A 20303-nucleotide genomic window follows, 5' to 3' on the forward strand; every position below is an offset into this window, starting at 1 on the left:
TGTTATCCCAGTTTTATCGCTCTTAAATGGTGAAGCTGAGATTTGATCTTAGGAAAGTGCTCTGAATAGCCACACTCTGTATGCTGATGTTTACCAACTTTGTATCTCCAGCCCTGACCTCTTCCCTAAACTTCCAACTCTAATAACATTCAGCACCAACTTGACTTTTCCCTTCATATGACTAATAAGTATTTCTCTTTGCAGACTGAATTTCTGATTTTTCCTATTTCCCCCAACCTTACCCACTTGTCCCAAACCTGCTACTCTTCTAATCTTCTCCTTAATAAAAGGCAGTACCAGTTGTTCAAGCCAAAAGACAGGAAGTCATTTTCTTTAAAAGGTTTTATTTTATTGAATTCCAGTTAGTTAACATACAGTGTTATATTAGTTTCAGGTGCACAATATAGTGATTTCACCAATTTCATGCCTGGTACTCATCATAAGTGCACTCTTTAATCCCCATCACTTATTTAGTCCATCCTCCCATTCACCTCCCCCTCTGGTAACCATCAGTTCCCTATAGTTAAGAAATCTATTTCTTGGGGTGCCTGGGTGGCTCAGTTAAGCGTCCAACTTCGGCTCAGGTCATGATCTCCTGGCTTGTGGGTTCAAGCCCTGCATCAAGCTTCTTGCTGACAGCTCAGAGCCTGGAGCCTGCTTCAGATTCTGTGTCTCCCTTTCTCTCTGCCCCTCCCCTGCTTTTGCATGCTCGTTCTGTCTCTCAAAAATAAGTAATAAACATTAAAAAAAAAAAAAAAAAGGAAGAAATAGATTATTTCTGATGGTTAGTGAAACTTTCAAAATGGAGACAGAAGCCAGAAAGTAAAAGGCATTTCCTGAATATTTAAAAATTAAAACCAGAGCATCTGGACTATGCCTAGCCTGTCCCGCCTGCACATGGGAATTTGTTTTTGTTTTGATATGTACCCCCCCTTTTTAAAGAAATTTAAAATACAGTTCTCCTTTAAGGAACTTTTGGTTTTGCTGAGAATACAAATCATGTACAGATGAAACAGTTAAGCCCAATGAAATACAAGAATAAAATTCCAGAGCACCTGGGTGTCTCAGTCGGTTGAGTGTTTGACTCTTGGTTTCAGCTCAGTTCATGATCTCATGGTTTCTGAGATTGAGCCTTGTGTCTGGCTGCACACTGATAGTGCATGCTCGCTCGCTCGCTCTTTCCCTCTCTCTCTCTCCCTCTCCCTCTCTCTCTGTCTCTCTCCCTCTCTCTCTCTCTCCCTCTCAAAGTAAATAAACTTAAAAAAAAAAAATAGAGGCACCTCCGTGGCTTGGTTGGGCATTCAACTTCAGCTAAGGTCATGATCTCACAGTTTGTGAATTCGAGCCCCACGTAGGGCTCTGTGCTAACAGCTTAGAGCCTGGAGTCTGCTTCAGATTCTCTGTCTCCCTCTCTCTCTGCCCCTCCCCACTCATTTTGTGTGTGTGTCTCTCTCTCAAATAAACATTAAAATATAAAGAATAAAATGCTACATTGCTGTACTTCAAATTTGAAGTACCTCCCTCTGATTAGATCCCATTGGATTAGATCAGATGTCACCTCAAATGTTATTTTTTTGAAATCCTTTCCTGAGTACCCTATCTAAAATACCACTACATCACTAATGTCCAAATCAGATAAGTCTTAACGCTGTTTTCTGTTATCTCCATAGCACTTTATTTCTACCTGATATCATCTATTTATTTTTTATCTTTTTATTGTCTATCTCCCCTCATTAAAAGGGAGGAGGATGTCTGTTCTGTATATTAGTGCAACACCTGGAAGTGTGGTTGCACATACTAGGTGATCAGTGAATTTTTATTGACTGAGACTGTGGTATCAAAAATAGTTTGTTTCCTAGCTTTGTACCTTTAGACAGAGTAGTTACTCTCTCTGAAAGCTTCATTATGTTTCTGTAAAAGATTTAAAGCTTTGATTTGAAGATTAAATAAGCTAATAAGTGAAAATATGTAACATATACCTGACACATAGCATAGTAAGCATTTAGTGAAATATATATTTGAAACAATATACTCATTATTTGTTGGGTGTCATTAGGGTGATTTGTTTACAAAAAATGAAATAAAAGAGAAATCAAGGTATTTTTATAATTGTTATAATATTTTGTTACCAAAATTAGGTAACCAAATCTTATGTATAAAAATAAGCAATTTTAGAATAATATCTGTTTGAATGGGACTTGAGCTAAATTCTTTAAACTTTCAACAAATAATTATGTAAGATCTAATATATAATTAAATATTTCTAAATACTTGCACTTTAAAATTTTTTCAAATTATGGTCCCATTTTTTGTTAAATAAGGGAACACATGACATAGCTAAATTATCTACGTGTGCATTCTAAGAGTTCGAAGAACATTCACCAAACCAATAAGAGTAGTTAGTTATCTCTATAGATGGTAGTGGCACTGGGGTGAGATGGATAGATGGATGAATGAAGTATTGTGCTTTGGGGCCAGAGGTATTATGTGTACTTGATAGAGAAAATACCTATGTATTACTTGCAAAATTAAAACCTGATTCTCCTAAGTGTTTCCTTATAGACTATTCTGCACTGAAAACACATCTGCATTTTTAAATTCATGTATTTATTACCTCCCTTCTCATTTAGTAAGCCTGCCATGTTTCAGGCATTATTCTAAACATTTAGGATAAATACTGCAAAAGACCCTGATGGCCCTATTCCTCAAGAGTTAATATTCTAGCTGGACTCAAGTTTGCCTAAGATCCAAACCCATTTACCCAATTTCTTCACCTGCCCCAAGACCATTCAAAGTCAACCTAAGTCAACCTCATTTTCCCCACAAAACTTTGGCTATTTCTCTGTCTCTTTACCTATTACTCTTTACACTAAGGAAATATTAAGAGTCATCTTAAGTTTTTCCCTCTCCCTCATCCTCTGCTGCTAGGGAGACACCAGTCTTGTGCTACTTTTAAAGTTTCTTTTGAACCCATCTCTTTACTCTCTTTGTTGCCACTACCTTGGAGGTTCTCATGGTCTCCCATCTGTGCTACCACAGTAGCCTCATCTGTTTGTTTTTCCTCTGGGTATCTACCTACTTCTACTCCAGCCTTCATACTACCCTCAGAAAAATCTAACATAAATGTGATCGTTCTGCTCTGACCTAAATGGTGTGATTCTCTACCGCTAAAAATAGAAATTTCAGTATCCGTAATATGGCACTTAGGGTCCTTCACAACTTGACTCCAGGCTGTCCTTTCAGCCTTGTCTCCCACTTCTTCCCCATTCTTTACTTGAGCCACAAAAAACTTGTTATTGGTTACCACAGGTGCCTTTTACAACTCTGTTGCTTTCCATCCTAGGGAATGCCCTGTATTTCCCCCCTGAGAGTTCTGCCTTTTACACTGTCCTTCTGCCCTTATGGTAAATTGTATTTTTCCAGATCCAATGTCTACTCTGAGGACTTTAGCGACAGGCAAAGTTAATGGCTCCCATTGTAGACATTGTATTTTTCTTAGTTTTTAATTTCATCCCTGATTGTTAGGACATGTCTTACTGTGTCTGGCATATAGTAGGGACTAAATAAATACTTGTGAAGTTAGTTTACTACAGAATTCTGCTTTGGAGCATAAAGTTATAAACTGGGATTCAACAGCAGCGGAATTTATTGAACATCTTTTTATTTCTTCAAACAGATTTTATGCTGCATGTGTAGTTCTTGGGTTGCAGTATTTACATGAACACAAAATTGTTTATAGGTGAGTAAAGTTTTGATGCTTTCTAATGGCTTATTTTGGTGTGAATTTGAATTAAAAATAATTAAGGATATTTTGTGTTTAACCAGCTTTTTAATTTTCTCTTTCAAATGATAAGTGACCTCTAAAATTTTAAACTCCAATTTTGAAAGAAATAGTTACACAATAATTATGTGATGAACCTCTTTGTTCCTATTCTTCTGCCCATTACCTAATTAAAATAGTCAAATTATAAGTTGAGCTCTGATAACAAAATTCACTAACAATATTCATTCTGGTGAATATTTTACATCCAACTGAGCCACTGCAGAAAACTTTGATATACCAATACTACTCAGAATTTGTCCATGATAAAATAAGTAGCGTGTACCAGAGTATAAAACATCACCCTGCTTCCTTAAGTCTTGCTGTCAACTAAACACTGTACTTGGTGACACAGTTGCCTTATGTACTAATATAAGCTCCTTATCAAGTTGCAGACTAGCAACAAATTATAGCCCAGCAGCCAAGCAATGGACCACACTTTGAATAGCATTGCTCTAGACTAGACAAATTCAGGAAGGCTAGTAAGGAGACCATAAACATCAGTGTATTCAAACTTCTAACAATATATCCAAGGTGAGGGTTTCCTCATGGCCCTGTTTTACTCTCAAAGGATAAAATATTTTTAACTTAATTTTTAATCAATTTTTGATTTAATCAGTTTTGGTCAGTGATAGCTTTCTCTTTATTTCGCATTATTCTCTTAGAATAAGGCTGGTTAAAACTGCCCTCTTGATACCTTGACAGTCTTTTCTTACAGATGGTGTGTAGAAGAACTTCAAACTTAGTCCAAGTCAGACTATCACAAATAACAAATTAATAAAACCAAAGTTAAAAATACTTGAACTCCTTCCACGCTTTAAAATACATATTTAAATAGATAAAACATTCCTTTTAAAAAACATTCTTTTCTGTATAGTGGAGAAAATTATTCAGAAATTATATTACGTAGAGTAATAAAAAGGAAGAAAAGTGAACATTTGTAATATATTTAAATCTCAAATCATAACATGAAAAACTCATTTTTAGTAAAAAAAAAAAAAAAAAAAAGTACAGCTCCTGTTGAAATTATTTTTATCCTACGTTATCTACTGATTTTATTGATTTTTTTTCATTTTGCATTTTTTTTTTTATCCTGAACAGAGATTTGAAATTGGATAACTTATTGCTAGATACAGAGGGCTTTGTGAAAATTGCTGATTTTGGTCTTTGCAAAGAAGGTAATTGGATATTTTAAAGTTCCTTTTCTAATGGATTACTATTCCTTTGTACTTTGGTATTTTTCAACTTTGTCTATGGAAAGCAAAATGTATTTTTAACTTTATTCTTTGTTAAGACATTATGTAATCTGATTATCACATTATTAAGAATTCTGTGGTTATGAATAGGGTAGGTTTTCAGAAATCATAATGTAAAACCTAAGATCCTCTTTGTATGGGGGCGCCTGAGTGGCTCAGTCGGTTAAGTGTCCGACTCTTAATTTCGGCTCAAGTCATGATCTCCCATGCTCCACGCTATGCATGGTGCCTGCTTGAGATTCTCTCTCCCTATCCCTCTTGACTCTCCCCCACACACGTGCGCATGCCCTCTCTGTCTCTCTCTCTCTCCCTCTTTCTCTTTCTAAAAAAATAAATAAATAAAATTCTGTCACTACTCTGAGAAAGCATTGGTTAGGCCACCAATTTTTTTTTACTTTGCTGGGACTGTACAAAGTAAATTACATAGGCCTGATGACTTCTGTCCAGCTTCTTAAAACTTCTAACATTTTTAAATAGGAAGAAAATATGCATATATCTCAGAATCTTGTCTATATATTCAAAAGTAAATAAGTAAACTGGGGAAATATGAATCAGAGGTGGCTTAAGTATAAAGACTGTAGGTTTAGGCTCCATACAGTCCTAGGTTTGAACCCTGGCTTTGCCACTTACTTGCTGTGTCTTTGGATGAGTTACTTTGAATCTCATTGAGTCTGTTTCCTCAAATATAAAATCAATATCGTGCTTCTTGTTTAAGAGTATTTCAAGAATTGGATATATGTGACACAGTGTGTAACATATAGTAGTTACTGTTATCTTGACATTTAATTCATTACATTGCATTGTAATGAACATTGTGTTCCCCCTTTTGCACAAGCTTCTTGTTTCTCGGCTTTGTTTTCGTAGCACAGTAGAGTATAGTGCTTGGCACATCTTAAGTATTCAGTGAATATTCAATTAATAAGCAGCTGGATGAATAAATGAGTGAACTTTGTAAATATATCACCATCAGTTATCCACCAGCCTCTTAATTTGAATTCAGTAATACTTTTTTTCCTCTTTTTGGACTTTCCTGTATTAAACACCGTTGATTTAAATGCCTTTGTTCCTCAGTTTGTCCTTAGCCTGTTGTTCATCATTGCTAGTTTTTAACTATAAATAATAGGTTAATGATTCCAAAATCTATTATTCCTTTCCTAACATAAATATTCAACTGTCTACTAGACAGCTTTGGTTGAAAAATGCATAGGTACCTCCAACATTATACAACCAAAAATAGGTTCTTTTCTTCAGGTAGTCCAGTTCATAGTTGATGGTGCCACAATCTTCTCACAGTCTCCCTATTTGAAAATGTAGTATCATCTTGGACTCTGTTCTCTTTCCACATCAAGTTAATGACCAAAATGTGCTGACATTTACCTCCTTAATATTTCTTAAATTTTTCATTTCCCCTCTACTACTGCCAGCTGTCATCTTGTTTTGAAAAACTAATGGCGTCTTCAACTTTCCTGTCTCTAGATTCTCTGTCCAGCAAATCAACCTGCCATGTAGGTGCTAATAACATTTTTTGAGCACTTAATAATTGCCAAGAAATTTACCAAATTCTTCATATGCATGATCTCCTTTAATTTCTAATAGTCTTGTGACGGTAGGTAGTAGCGTTAACCCCCAGCATATAGATGAGGAAACTAGCCTTTGAGGTTAGACAGCTTTTCTAAGCTTTCTAACTAGTGGCAAAGCAGGAATTTAAACCCAGACTTTTCTGACTCTTAAGAGCCTGTTGTTAACTCCTTCCTTGGAGTTTAACCAATTTGAAGTCCTAGCCAACTGGGCCTACTTTCACCTTTTTTTAAAAATACCAGGACAGGGGCGCCTGGGTGGCTCAGTTGGTTGGGCATCTGCCTTTGGCTCGGGTCATTATCTCGCAGTCCATGAGTTCAAGCCCCGAGTTGGGCCCTGTGCTGACAGCTCAGAGCCTGGAGCCTCCTTCGGATTCTGTGTCTCCCTCTCTCTCTGCCCTTTCCCCGCTCACGCTCTCTCTCACTCTCAAAAATGAATAAATGTTTAAAAAAAAAAAAAAATACCAGGACAAGGGTGCTGCATGACTCATTCGCTTTGAGCAACCAACTCACTTTCAGCTCAAGTCATGATCTCACGGTCATGAGATTAAGGCCCACATAAGACTCTGTGCTTGTGGAGCCTGCTTAAGATTCTTTCTCCTCCTGCTTCTCATGTGTTCTCTCTTTCTCTCTCTCTCTCTCTCTCTCTCTCTCTCTCTCTCAAAAAAAAAAAAAAAGAAAGAAAGAAATGACAATAAAAATATCAGGATAAGAAAATTTACCAGAATGAATGAAATATGATAACTACTGCAGTTGACATATATACTACACTAAAATGTGACAGATTTCATACTACTACTACTACTATAAACGAAACAAAAAATTAAGGGTAGTTTTATCCTGAAAATAGGGAGTTTGTAATCTCCTCTAGTTTTTATCAAAGCATAAAATAAAAATCAAGAAATACTAGTTCTTGGCACAAAAACAGACACACAGACCAATGGAATAGAATAGAAACCCCAGAACTAGACCCACAAACGTATGGCCAACTCATCTTTGACAAAGCAGGAAAGAACATCCAATGGAAAAAAGACAGCCTCTTTAACAAATGGTGCTGGGAGAACTGGACAGCAACATGCAGAAGGTTGAAACTAGACCACTTTCTCACACCATTTACAAAAATAAACTCAAAATGGATAAAGGACCTAAATGTGAGACAGGAAACCATCAAAACCTTAGAGGAGAAAGCAGGAAAAGACCTCTCTGACCTCAGCCGTAGCAATCTCTTACTCGACACATCCCCAAAGGCAAGGGAATTAAAAGCAAAAGTGAATTACTGGGACCTTATGAAGATAAAAAGCTTCTGCACAGCAAAGGAAACAACCAACAAAATGAAAAGGCAACCAACGGAATGGGAAAAGATATTTGCAAATGACATATCGGACAAAGGGCTAGTATCTAAAATCTATAAAGAGCTCACCAAACTCCACACCCGAAAAACAAATAACCCAGTGAAGAAATGGGCAGAAAACATGAATAGACACTTCTCTAAAGAAGACATCCAGATGGCCAACAGGCACATGAAAAGATGTTCAGCGTCGCTCCTTATCAGGGAAATACAAATCAAAACCACACTCAGGTATCACCTCACGCCAGTCAGAGTGGCCAAAATGAACAAATCAGGAGACTATAGATGCTGGAGAGGATGTGGAGAAACGGGAACCCTCTTGCACTGTTGGTGGGAATGCAAATTGGTGCAGCCGCTCTGGAAAGCAGTGTGGAGGTTCCTCAGAAAATTAAAAATAGACCTACCCTATGACCCAGCAATAGCACTGCTAGGAATTTACCCAAGGGATACAGGAGTACTGATGCATAGGGGCACTTGTACCCCAATGTTTATAGCAGCACTCTCAACAATAGCCAAATTATGGAAAGAGCCTAAATGTCCATCAACTGATGAATGGATAAAGAAATTGTGGTTTATATACACAATGGAATACTACGTGGCAATGAGAAAAAATGAAATATGGCCTTTTGTAGCAACGTGGATGGAACTGGAGAGTGTAATGCTAAGTGAAATAAGCCATACAGAGAAAGACAGATACCATATGGTTTCACTCTTATGTGGATCCTGAGAAACTTAACAGGAACCCATGGGGGAGGGGAAGGGAAAAAAAAAAAAAAAGAGGTTAGAGTGGGAGAGAGCCAAAGCATAAGAGACTCTTAAAAACTGAGAACAAACTGAGGGTTGATGGGGGGTGGGAGGGAGGGGCGGGTGGGTGATGGGTATTGAGGAGGGCACCTTTTGGGATGAGCACTGGGTGTTGTATGGAAACCAATTTGTCAATAAATTTCATATATATTAAAAAAAAAAAAGAAATACTAGTTCTATTTTGGTCTTAATTAACATTTTTTTAATCTTGGCCAAGTCACGTAAAAGGTTCCTGTAGAACCTATGTAGATACTGTATCAGCTCTTTTTAAAAATAATATTTTATTGAAGAAAAAAAAAGTGTGACAATGTTAAAGAAATTTTGCAAAAACAAATTTTCCACCCTTCTGTGCTAAGGTATTTAATTATGCTCTTCAAATCTTGGTCCATAGACTCCCAAGTTCATTTGAGATTTTCAGTCATTGTAAATGTATACTTTAGAATTGAGAGCTTTTCTTTCAAATTCTTTCCTAAGATGATGTTTATAAGGAGCTTTTAACACTTTAGAATATATTGAGACATATTCAATATGTAGAATGTGTATTTGATTAATATATTACTAAGTTATGATAAACAAAATTAAAATTATGAACTAAACAAAATTTACTAAACTAAATTATAAGAAATATAAATTTGTGAACTAGTTAAAAGATTAATACTGTATGTGTATATGGCACCATTGTTAACTCCTTTTTTATTTTATTAAGTTTTTAATTTTAATTCTGGCATAGTTAACATATAGTGTCATGTTAGTTTCAGGTGTACAATATAGTGATTCAGCAATTCTTTACATTATCCAGTGCTCATTACAATAAGTGTACTCTTTAATCCCATCACCTATTTCACCCATCCCCTCCACCCTCTCCACACAACTCTGGTAACCATCAATTTGTTCTCTATAGTTAAGAGTCTCTTTCTTGGTTTATCTCTCTTTCTTTCCCCCTTTGTTCATTTGTTTCTTAAATTCTACTTGTGCATGAAATCATACGGTATTTGTCTTTCTCTAACTCATTTCACTTAGCATTATACTCTCTAGTTCCCTTCATGTTGTTGCAAATGGAAACATTTCTCATTCTTTTTAATGGTTGAGTAATATTGCATTGTATGTGTGTGTGTATATGTGTGTATGTATATGTATATGTATATATATATATATATGCATATGCATGCCACATAGTCTTCATTCATCTACTGACGGGTGCTTGGGCTGCTTCCATATTATGGCTATTGTAAATAATGCTCCTGTAAACAGAGGGGTGCATATATGGTTTCAAATTCGTGTTTTTGTATTCTTTGGGTAAATACTCAGTAGTGTGATTACTGGATCATAAGGTAGTTCTATTTTTCATTTTTTGAGGAACCTCCATACTGTTTTCCATAGTGACTGCACCAGTTTGCATTCCCACCAATAGTGCACAAGAGGGTTCCTTTTTCTCCACATCCTCATTAATAATTGTTTCTTGTGGCTTTGATTTTAGCCATTCTGACAGGTGTGAGGTGATATGTTATTATAGTTTTGGTTTGCATTTCCCTGATGATGAATGATATTGAGTGTGTCTTTTGGCCATCTGGATGTCTTCTTTGGAGAAATGTCTGTTCATATCTTCTGCCTATTTTTTAACTGGATTATTTGTGGGGTTTTTTGGTATTGAGTTGTATCAGTTCTTTATATATTTTGGATGCTAACCCTTTATCGGATATGTCATTTGCAAATATCTTCTCCCATTCAGTAGGCTTTTAGTTGGGTTTATTGTTTACTTTGCACAAGTTTTTATTTCAACGTAGTCCCAATAGTTTACTTTTGCTTTATTTCCCTTGTCTCAGGAGAAATATCTAGAAAGATGTTGCCACTACCAATTCCAGAGAAATTGGTCTCTTCTAGGATCTTTATGATTTTAGGTCTCACATGTAGGTCCTTAATCCATTTTGAGTTTATTTTCATGTACGGTATAAGAAAGTGGTCTAGTTGCATTCTTTTGCATGTAGCTGTCTGATTTTCTCAACACCATTTGTTGAAGAGACTTTTTCCCATTGCATATTCTTGCCTCTTTTGTCAAAGAATAATTGACCGTATAATTGTGGGTTTGTTTCTGGGCTTTCTATCCTGTTCATTGATATATGTGTCTGTTTTTGTGCCAGTACCATACTGCTTTGATTACTATAGCTTTGTAGTATAACTTAAAATCTGGGATTGTGATACCTCCAGTTTTGTTTTTTCTTCTTCAAGGTTGTTTTGGTGGTTAACTCTTGCTTATCCAAGGGTTTGCATTTTGGTATTCTCCAAACTAAATGTTATTTTTTATAATGAACCAGATAAAATATTTTAAAGATTGAATTGAAAAGATGATAAAAATTGAAGCTCAGAATCAATTTTTTTCTTGTAACTTCTTAGCATCATTTGTGATGACAGAGAAAATAAATAAAATGAAGTGTGAAAATTGCACTTCTTTATTTTTACCCATTAATTAAATAATAGAGTTACTGTTGCACAGTTTTCTCTGTACCAGTCCTTAACATTTTCTGTAGAAGTCTGGTATATCTTAAGTTTGGTCACCATGCACAAATGAAACTTTAATTTTGCTTCCTAAGGATATCGTCTAATTTTTTATCTGTTGGTCTAGACTTTTTTCTTTGCTAACAAATGCTTAAATTTTACCTTTTCAGGAATGGGATATGGAGATAGAACAAGCACATTTTGTGGCACTCCTGAATTTCTTGCCCCAGAAGTGTTAACAGAAACATCCTATACAAGGGCTGTAGACTGGTGGGGCCTTGGTGTTCTTATATATGAGATGCTCGTTGGTGAGGTAAGCAGTACAAAATAGATGAGAGAGAAATTAGGAAAGAACAAAATATGTCATTTAGAAATGACTTAATATGTTTCCTGCATAAGTGGAGCTTAAGTTACACATACTTATACACATTTATAATATACTAGTAATTGCCTGAAATTCTATATTACCTTCACTGTGTTTTTTAGGTTTTTATATTATCTATAGAACTTTGAAAATCATACCTTATATTTCAGTATGCTGTAGTTATTTGTGTTTTATGAATTTAAGACATGGTCATATATAATTGATCATTTCATAGGGAATAACAGAAAGACTAATGAAAAGAATGTACTCTATACCTGTAACAAAAAGTCAGTTATACATTGGTCAAAATAAATGCATTGGTCAAAATGAATTGGACTTGGGAAAGGGTAAATATTTAGACAAGTAACTGAAAACTGCTTACAGTTTGATCTTGGGATGATCTTGGGATGAAAAAAAAATGAGTTTGGTTCACTGTTTTGCAGTTTTCCCAGTACCAAAAACCTTCCTTGTACATTCTAGGCATGAATAAATTAGTAGCTGAATAAATGATTGACCAAATTATTGAATGTCAGAAATGTCTAAAGTTTTACCCTGTATTGTCATATAATGGCACTTATTTCATATAAATAAAGTATTTTAGTCCATCCAAATGACAGCCACTTTGGTATGTTATATTGGAGTGGATATTTAGGAAAGGAGGAAAAGAAGTAGCTAATTAAAATGTTTACCATGTGCCAGGCACTATCCTATTTGCTTTATAAATATTAGCTCATTTAATTTTCAGCAGCCTTTAATGAGCTCAGTACTAGTCTTAGGCCCATTTTCAGGTGTGTAAGTGGAAACACAAAGAAGTTAATAACTTGCTTAAAGTCACAGAGTTCTCATATGGTGGAGCTGCGATTTTTAACTCTGGCTCTCTGGTTTCCTATCCCTAAACCATTATGCTTTGTTACCTCGGGGTATGGAATCCACCTAACCTTATTTCTATTCTTAAGACCAGTGATTTAGTAAAATTTCTACCTCTATCTAGAAAAGCTGCTATACAGTGTTTTAAGATGGAAAGATGTATTTTATCCCTAATCCACAGTGGTCTTTGCTTTCTAAGAATGCCAGAAGTACTCATAATAAAAAAAAAAAAAGAAGAAGAAGTACTCATAATAGTTGTTTCTGTAAGCTCTGACCTACTTGAACTTCCCCCCACCCCACACCTTTTTTCAAAGTAATAGTTTTGTTGCTTTGGGTTTTTTTAATGTATTCATTTATGTATGAGATTTAATTAGGTTACCAAAAATTACATGCTTGCTTAAAATTGACTCTCCATATTAGCTCTGACAGGCAAAAAATGTGAATTTATTGCAGAATACTACAGAATTAAGATCCAGTTGATTCTGCTTCCTCTTCTACAGTGACGGGAAAACTTGGCAATGAGCAAATGAAGAAGCTCCTGTTCTGTATTTTTAAAAAGAGCTTCTAATTGATTAACCTGTTAATTACTAGGATATAAAAGACAGTGGATCCAGCTATTCCTTCACAATTGTTTATTGCAGTTTCCTTGCTCTTTAGCACCTTTGTAAGAGGGTAGTTGGGAAAAGAACTAAACTTAAAACTCATCAGTACTTGATAGTTTTAAATTTACCAGTTTAACATTGGTAAAATTTTAGCAATAACTTTTAACTGTGATAAAAGTCAGGTTTGGCTGAAGTTTATGTCTAATTACTGTATTATTACAAAGATTTGAAAATTCACTGGATATATCATGCATTTTCAAATGTGTATTTGTGTTTGTATGGGTTTTGAGGACTGGAAGGACCAGATCCCCCTTCCTGGTGCCAAATGAGAATTGAAGCATCAGAGAAATTTTAAGTAAACTTAGATATTGGAGTTGCACTCTTGACATCTGAACAGACTATTGAATTCTTTTTATATCTGTTTAAAACATACTTGTTAGCATTCCATTGTTCATCCTGTTAATTTATAATCTATTTGCAGAAACAAGGAACTTTAACATCTTAATGAATATGTGGGTATATCGTCACTCTTCAGGGATTTATAAAGTGACATTTTTTAAATACAAAATTGATCAAATAGACAAAAGTGTTTTGTATTACCACTTGAAATTCTCATTGAGAATTCTTGTGAAAAGGAATTTTTCTCTAATTTGTTGCTATCTCAATCCCAGAAAGAAATGATATTATCTCACATAGTTACTTCATTTATCTATTTGATTTATTCATTTTGAGTGTGTAAATGAACAAACTAAGGTTTCAGTAAGTGAAAAGTGTGAAATTTCCTTACATATGAGCAATAAGATTGGCAGCTCAGCTTTAGGAGGTTGGATTCTAAATTCATTTTCATAGATTCCTCAAGTCAAAGATTCTTCCCTTTCCATTGATACTGCTTTCTGCTTGGCTCTTATTCATTAATACTTTACAGGAAACAAGCAACCAAATCTAAGTCATCTCAAATTCTGAAATAGTAAGTCATATTTCATAATAACATTTCAATATATTTGAGAGTTATCATTTTGTGCATCAAATTGTTATACTGAATGTAATTTAAATATGTTTTTATGACTTAGGGTCATTCCTGTCAATATGAGCAACATTTTAATAATACTCTGCTAACTGAAATGCCCCTAAGACTTGAATTTTGTTGGCAGCTGCTACTTAGTGCCGTCATTATGCCTGCAGATCTCTAATTGTGTTTTGCTAATTAATTTGCTATTGACTATGAAATTCAAAGTACATCCATATCAGATGTACAACTCAGATGTACAAACTCTGAGCTTCTCTCTATGGTGACACTTATTACCATATTTACTTTACCCATTTTTTTCTGTCTTTCCACAAGATTGAGCTTCTTGAGAAATGTTGATTATCTAAATAATTTTTACTATCTAGTATGCACTCAAAATATTGACTGTCTGGCCAGATAAATGAAAAACTGAATTAAATAAAATAGAATGGAATTAAATTAAATTAAGTGAAAAAATGATATTGTGTAATATAACCAAGTTTGTTATTAAAGTCTGTGAAATAAAGATGAAGATTTCAATAAGAGTATATGGTATATCCTCTGGATAATAGATCTGTTGTGTATCTTTTGTGGCTTCTCACAGTCTTTTCTTGTTTGGTGTTTTGGTAAGTTTTTTGTTTGTTTTCCTCACTACTTGGTTCTTGTCTGTACTTTGGATAGGTGATAAGATTTTACAGTATTGAAATTCATTTTGACTTACTCAGAGATTTTTTTTCTAGTCTCCCTTTCCTGGTGATGATGAAGAGGAAGTTTTTGACAGTATTGTAAATGATGAAGTAAGGTATCCAAGATTCTTATCTACAGAAGCCATATCAATAATGAGAAGGGTAAGAGCTAATGGTTTATAAACTGCTTAAATTTCTTTTATTGAAGGACATTTCCCAGTTGGAACTTTATCTTTTTTTTATTTTTATTTTTTTTCTTTTTACGTCAGAAAAGGTCTTTATTGTTTGCAACAGGAAATTAAAGAGGAGGGGGACACGACATCTCTGGCTCCAGGGGTGGCTCCCCAGACTTAACTCTTCACCCTCCCGGGAGAACCCAATTAGAACTTTAGAAGTTGTTTTTTAGTTCATAGATGTTTCATGGTTTAGACCAACACATAACAAAAAAGACATCTAAATCTTTGCAAGTTATGAGAATCTTTATCAACGAAGTCACTGGTTTTATTTTAACTTTTGTATTTTATATTGTGTTAGCTATTACGAAGAAATCCTGAGCGGCGACTTGGAGCTGGTGAGAAAGATGCAGAGGATGTAAAAAAGCACCCATTTTTCCGGGTAAGCGTGACAGTTTAAAATTTTTTGTGAAAATAGAAATTAAGTGTAGGAAACTAAACTGGTCATTTTATATTTTGTAATCCAGCTAATTGATTGGAGTGCTCTGATGGACAAAAAAGTAAAGCCGCCATTTGTACCTACCATTAGAGGACGAGAAGATGTTAGTAATTTTGATGATGAATTTACCTCAGAAGCACCTATTTTGACTCCGCCTCGAGAACCAAGGATACTTTCAGAAGAGGAGCAAGAAATGTTCAGAGATTTTGACTACATTGCTGATTGGTGTTAAGTTCCTAGACACTGTGAAACCGAGCAAACTAACTCACAAGAAGACCTCTTAACAATAGCAACCCTTCATTTGCTCTCTGTGCCACCAGTAGCTTCTGAGTTTTTTGTTTAAACACATGAAGATTTCTTTAAAAGTACTATTGTAAAATCTTCTTGAAAGTGGCTTCTTTTAATGTATTTTCAACGTAAATCTGAGCACTGGAAACAGTTTCATGGAGTTTAAGCAGAATGAACATCGGCCATGAAAACCTATCACAAATGAATACTTTTGGATCAATAGTCTATTTAAAAAAAAAAAAAAAAGAAAAAAAAACCACTCTTCCACGGTCCCTCGCTATGCCTTATGCCTGCCTTAAGTGGAAGGAAGATTAATCATTTCACTTCAATTAGCTATATTTTACAAAAAGGGTTTGGGATGCTATTACTGTTCACACATAGTAAATCTGTTCGAATAAGGCAAATGCTCTTATTTTTTTAATGAAATTACTATAATATCAAAAAAAATGTAGTGGTAGTTTGTGCACATTTTTTGGCTTGTTTTTTTAAAAAAAATGAATTGATGTCTTGTTTTATAAATTTTCTATATTTATTAGGAGAAAATTTTTATCGCCTTATCTTTACCAACCATGTAACAGAGCCTCATAGCTTTCCAACAGAGCTACTTGCCAAACAATTTTTTGTTTATTAAACCATGCTGAAGCAAACAGGAACAACTAAACATCAGCATTTACTTAAAATTTTAAGAATGAGGACTTCTGATTAGCCTGAACCAAGATACTGTATTACCTGTATGCATTCCCAAAGTCTAGACACTCGATATATTCAATCATACCTTCTTCCAAAATCAGTGGACTAATTACTCCTTTTTTGATATTCGTTGTACATTTTTCAGCCCAGTTTATCTTATTCTTGTATCTACTGTAGAAGGGAACTATATCTGTTAAAACATAGGGATTATCGTTGTATACATGCTGTGAACATGTATATGTGCAAGTTGTAATGTATTCTATGTTGTAGGTTTATTATTTAATTTCACCACTTCATCACTTTTGTACAGTGGCCAAGCAGACACCTCAAACTCCAGCATTTACGTTAAGTGCATTTGTACGTTTTAGGCCACTGGATCCAGATTTTATATTGGCAGTTACTGAGGGCAAAAGCAATATATTGTAACAGAATGTATAAATATTTTTGATAAAACAGTCTATATTTTATAAAATTATTATAACACTAAAGCTGTACCTCAAAAGTCTCAAAAATAATTTGATCCAATACTTTTTACAACTCTTCAGAGGATCCATTTGTGGCTTTTTTTAATGCTCTTAGAGGAAAGAGTTTTGGCAAGCCATGACTTTTCCACTTGCCTGGAGTTTTTTGGTTTTTTTGTTGTTGTTAGTTTTTGCATCCTTTTCCTCTCGTGTATGACTGCATTATTTTTCTTTAGTTCAATAATAACATCTTTAATTCTGTGCTTAGCATGTTAGGGTCATCATATCTCAGGAATAACAAGTTGTGAACTAACCATACTGAATTAGCCATTTAATCACAGTGATCTCATGTCTTAAAAATTGTTCAAATTTAAATTCTATGAGAAACATAAAAGCACATCGATTTGTAGAAAGTTTATCAATACTTCAGCCTTGCTAGGGTGTGCTGGCATGTTTTTGTATACTCTGAGAACAGTTACAATTTTTCCAAGAATTCTTATTTCCTTCCAATTCTATTATTACCCAAGATTCTTTGGGAGAAAATCTTATAGAAAGAGGGAGCAATAAGTTGTTTAAAGTGATTTTAAAATGCCAGTTAATTTCCTTGTTAAAGGACAGGAGAGGATCTTAGCTTAATTGTCTGGCTTTAATTTACACAGTGTTAACACATTAAAAAAAAAACACTAAATACTTTTGAGGTACAGTCTGCTCACCTTTCCTGGTTCTCAAATATGCATAGAAAGCAATGTCTAAAATAGGCTTTTAGCATTAAAACCTGACATAGCATTATGTAACTACACAGTGTACAGAAGTTTGTTTTTTTTTTTAATTGAAGTCAATCACTAAGAAAAAATTAGAGGGCAGGGTATATTCACACAATTAAGCTGAAGAAAGCACTAATATTTTCTGTAGTTTTTAAAAAATATATATATTTTAGTCAGATTTTAAATTTTTAAACTCTATAGAGTGTAAATATATTTTGCTATTACTGTATGTGTAAGTGACTGCTCAAGCACTTTGTAAGGAAATTATTAGTATATTTTAGAATGGTACACTATGCATTGAAATGAAATGTGCCTTTATGTCATTCTAAGGAAAAAGTGTTTTGCAGTCATAAATTACCACAAATGCACAAATTAAAGTATAAATAGATTATAATTTGTAACTTTGGTTTTAAGTATTTTTTCCTTTTGGAAACTTTCTGTTCGTCAAAATGTGTATTAGCTCTACTATATTCAAGATCTCAAAGACTAACTTTGCTTATTAGCCTTCTTGCAAGTGTTTTTGGTCCTGGGGAAGGGCAAAATCTGAGAGCGAACTGTCCACCTCACTGGTAGTAATGGGGAAAGTTTGCATTCTACCTCTGTAAGATCAATAGCATCTTTCATTCAGTGGAGATATATATATATATATATATATATATATATATATATATAGCCTTCTGTGTGCTAGACAATGTGGATAGAAAGTTGAAGAAAAATCAAAATCTTAATAAATGAGGAATAGTATACATTAAAATTCAAGCACCAGTAATTCAGGATACCAGTAGTATCCTTTTGTTTGAGGTAACTTACTTTATTTTTAGGACCTGACCTTTCAGAAAATAGGTAAATGAAAACAATGCTAGTCATTATATAGTCCTCTTATTCAACTATTACAAATGGAATATTTAAGGAATATTAGGAATTATTAGGAATATTTTAAGATAGGTCTGTGCTATCCCTGTAGCACAAACTGAGGTCACAGTAGAAATTGCCATTATATGTTAACTAGGTGAAAGCTGCATTAGAGATTCAAATCTAACAAAAATTTTACAGGTGTTACTGATCTTTCCAAAGCAACTAAGGGTGAGTATGAGAGACTCAGAGGATCAAATGCCAAAGCATGGATCATAATCTTAATTAAAATTCTTACTTTCTAGCTATCTTTTGAGATCTGCTGTATCTCCAAGTATTGGCCTTATATGTATATAAATATATGTATTTATAAACATATGTATATAAATATATACATATATAAATAGAGATAAGTTCTTAAATAACTTCAAAGTGTCAAAAATCTTGCATGATTTCCACTTCTAGTATCGTGACTAAATAGAAGCTCCCAAGACTGCCAGTAAGACACATAATTTGAGGCACTGCTGGTCTCATGAAAGGTAAGAGTGGTGTCTGGCAACCTCCCACCCCAAAACAAACAGACACACTTGAGCATGGATCTGGACAAGCTATAGCTTTAGTACCTAAGAATTAAGGAGGAGTGCCCAAGCACAAGAGTGAGAGTACTCAGAGTTTGGGATTGGAACTTGAGTCCACAAAGTAGGCCAGAGAAGTAGGAAGGTGGAAAGGGTAAAAGCCAGAATGGCAAGGATCTAGCTTTGGAAATGCAAACACTCAGAAGAGGCGAGGTTGCCAAGGATGGATTCCTATAGCAATGCCGTTATGAAGATAACAAACCCTGCAATAGCAGTAAGACTTTTGTTCTATGTTTAAATCACCTAGAGGAGCTCAAGTTCTGATTTGCAGGTCGTTGTTTTTCTACCAGTAGAATCAAATACTTTGTGAATGAAAGTTTCTCCAGAATGGGAACATAGGACTTCCACAAATTAAGATCAAGTAATACACTGTTAAAGGTCACGCAACACATGAGAAATGGGAAACTACCTTGAATGACAGCCAACAAAAATAGTAAATTTCTATATCCCCTCCAAAATATTGCAAATATTCAAATTCTCAGATACAAAATATAAAATAGTTATGTACAAAATATTTATATACCTAAAATTACCAGGATAAGCAAGTACAATGAAATTTTAAAAAAATTAACAAACATTTTTAAAATCCAAAAATGAAATACGTGACTGACCAAATTTGAAACTCAGTGAAGTGTTAACACATTAGACAGCTGAAGAGGCAACTGGAGAACTGAATGATATATCTGAAAAATCAATCTCAAATAGATAAAAAGATAAGGAGATGGAAAATATGAAAAGAAGGTTAAGAGATATGGAAGATGGAGTGGAGACCCAAGAGTAAAGAATGGAAGGGAGGCAGTACTTGCAGAGATAATGGCTGCAAATTCCCCCAGAGATTAAAAATCATCCAGGAGGTAGGATATTCTCCATAAAGGATAAATATAAATAAAAGTATACATAGAACCATTGTAGTGAAACTATAGACCACCAAAGACAACATCTTGAAACTACCCAAAGAGAAAGGACTAATTGTCTATAAAAGAAAGACTAACAGCTGACTTTTCAATATTAACAGTGAAAATAGTGGAATATTCTCTTCAGAGCATTGAAAAACCAAATGTCAGCCTGGAATTGTGTAGAAAGTGAAATTGGTTTAAGAATGAAAGCAAGTGAAAGTG

At 34.5% G+C, this 20303-nt stretch overlaps 1 protein-coding gene across 5 annotated transcripts in view; it reads left to right on the plus strand.

The window, feature by feature from the left end:
- The window catches only part of PKN2 (protein kinase N2), a 130709-nt gene extending 112617 nt beyond the window's left edge, over positions 1–18092 (plus strand). For 4 of the 5 annotated variants that reach the window (XM_030324231.2, XM_030324233.1, XM_030324230.1 and 1 more), the window contains 6 exons: positions 3677–3739; positions 4922–4998; positions 11469–11611; positions 14878–14985; positions 15358–15438; positions 15524–18092. In XM_030324231.2, coding sequence (XP_030180091.1) covers positions 3677–3739; positions 4922–4998; positions 11469–11611; positions 14878–14985; positions 15358–15438; positions 15524–15727 — 676 coding nt within the window. In that variant the 3' untranslated portion in view covers positions 15728–18092. Of the gene's footprint in view, positions 1–3676; positions 3740–4921; positions 4999–11468; positions 11612–14056; positions 14099–14877; positions 14986–15357; positions 15439–15523 lie in introns of those variants that run through there. The other variant, XM_030324232.1, reaches the window with a different exon arrangement.
- Positions 18093–20303: the final 2211 nt, after the last annotated feature.

Source organism: Lynx canadensis, chromosome C1, assembly GCF_007474595.2.
Source record: "Lynx canadensis isolate LIC74 chromosome C1, mLynCan4.pri.v2, whole genome shotgun sequence".
NCBI classification, from domain to species: Eukaryota; Metazoa; Chordata; class Mammalia; order Carnivora; family Felidae; genus Lynx; species Lynx canadensis.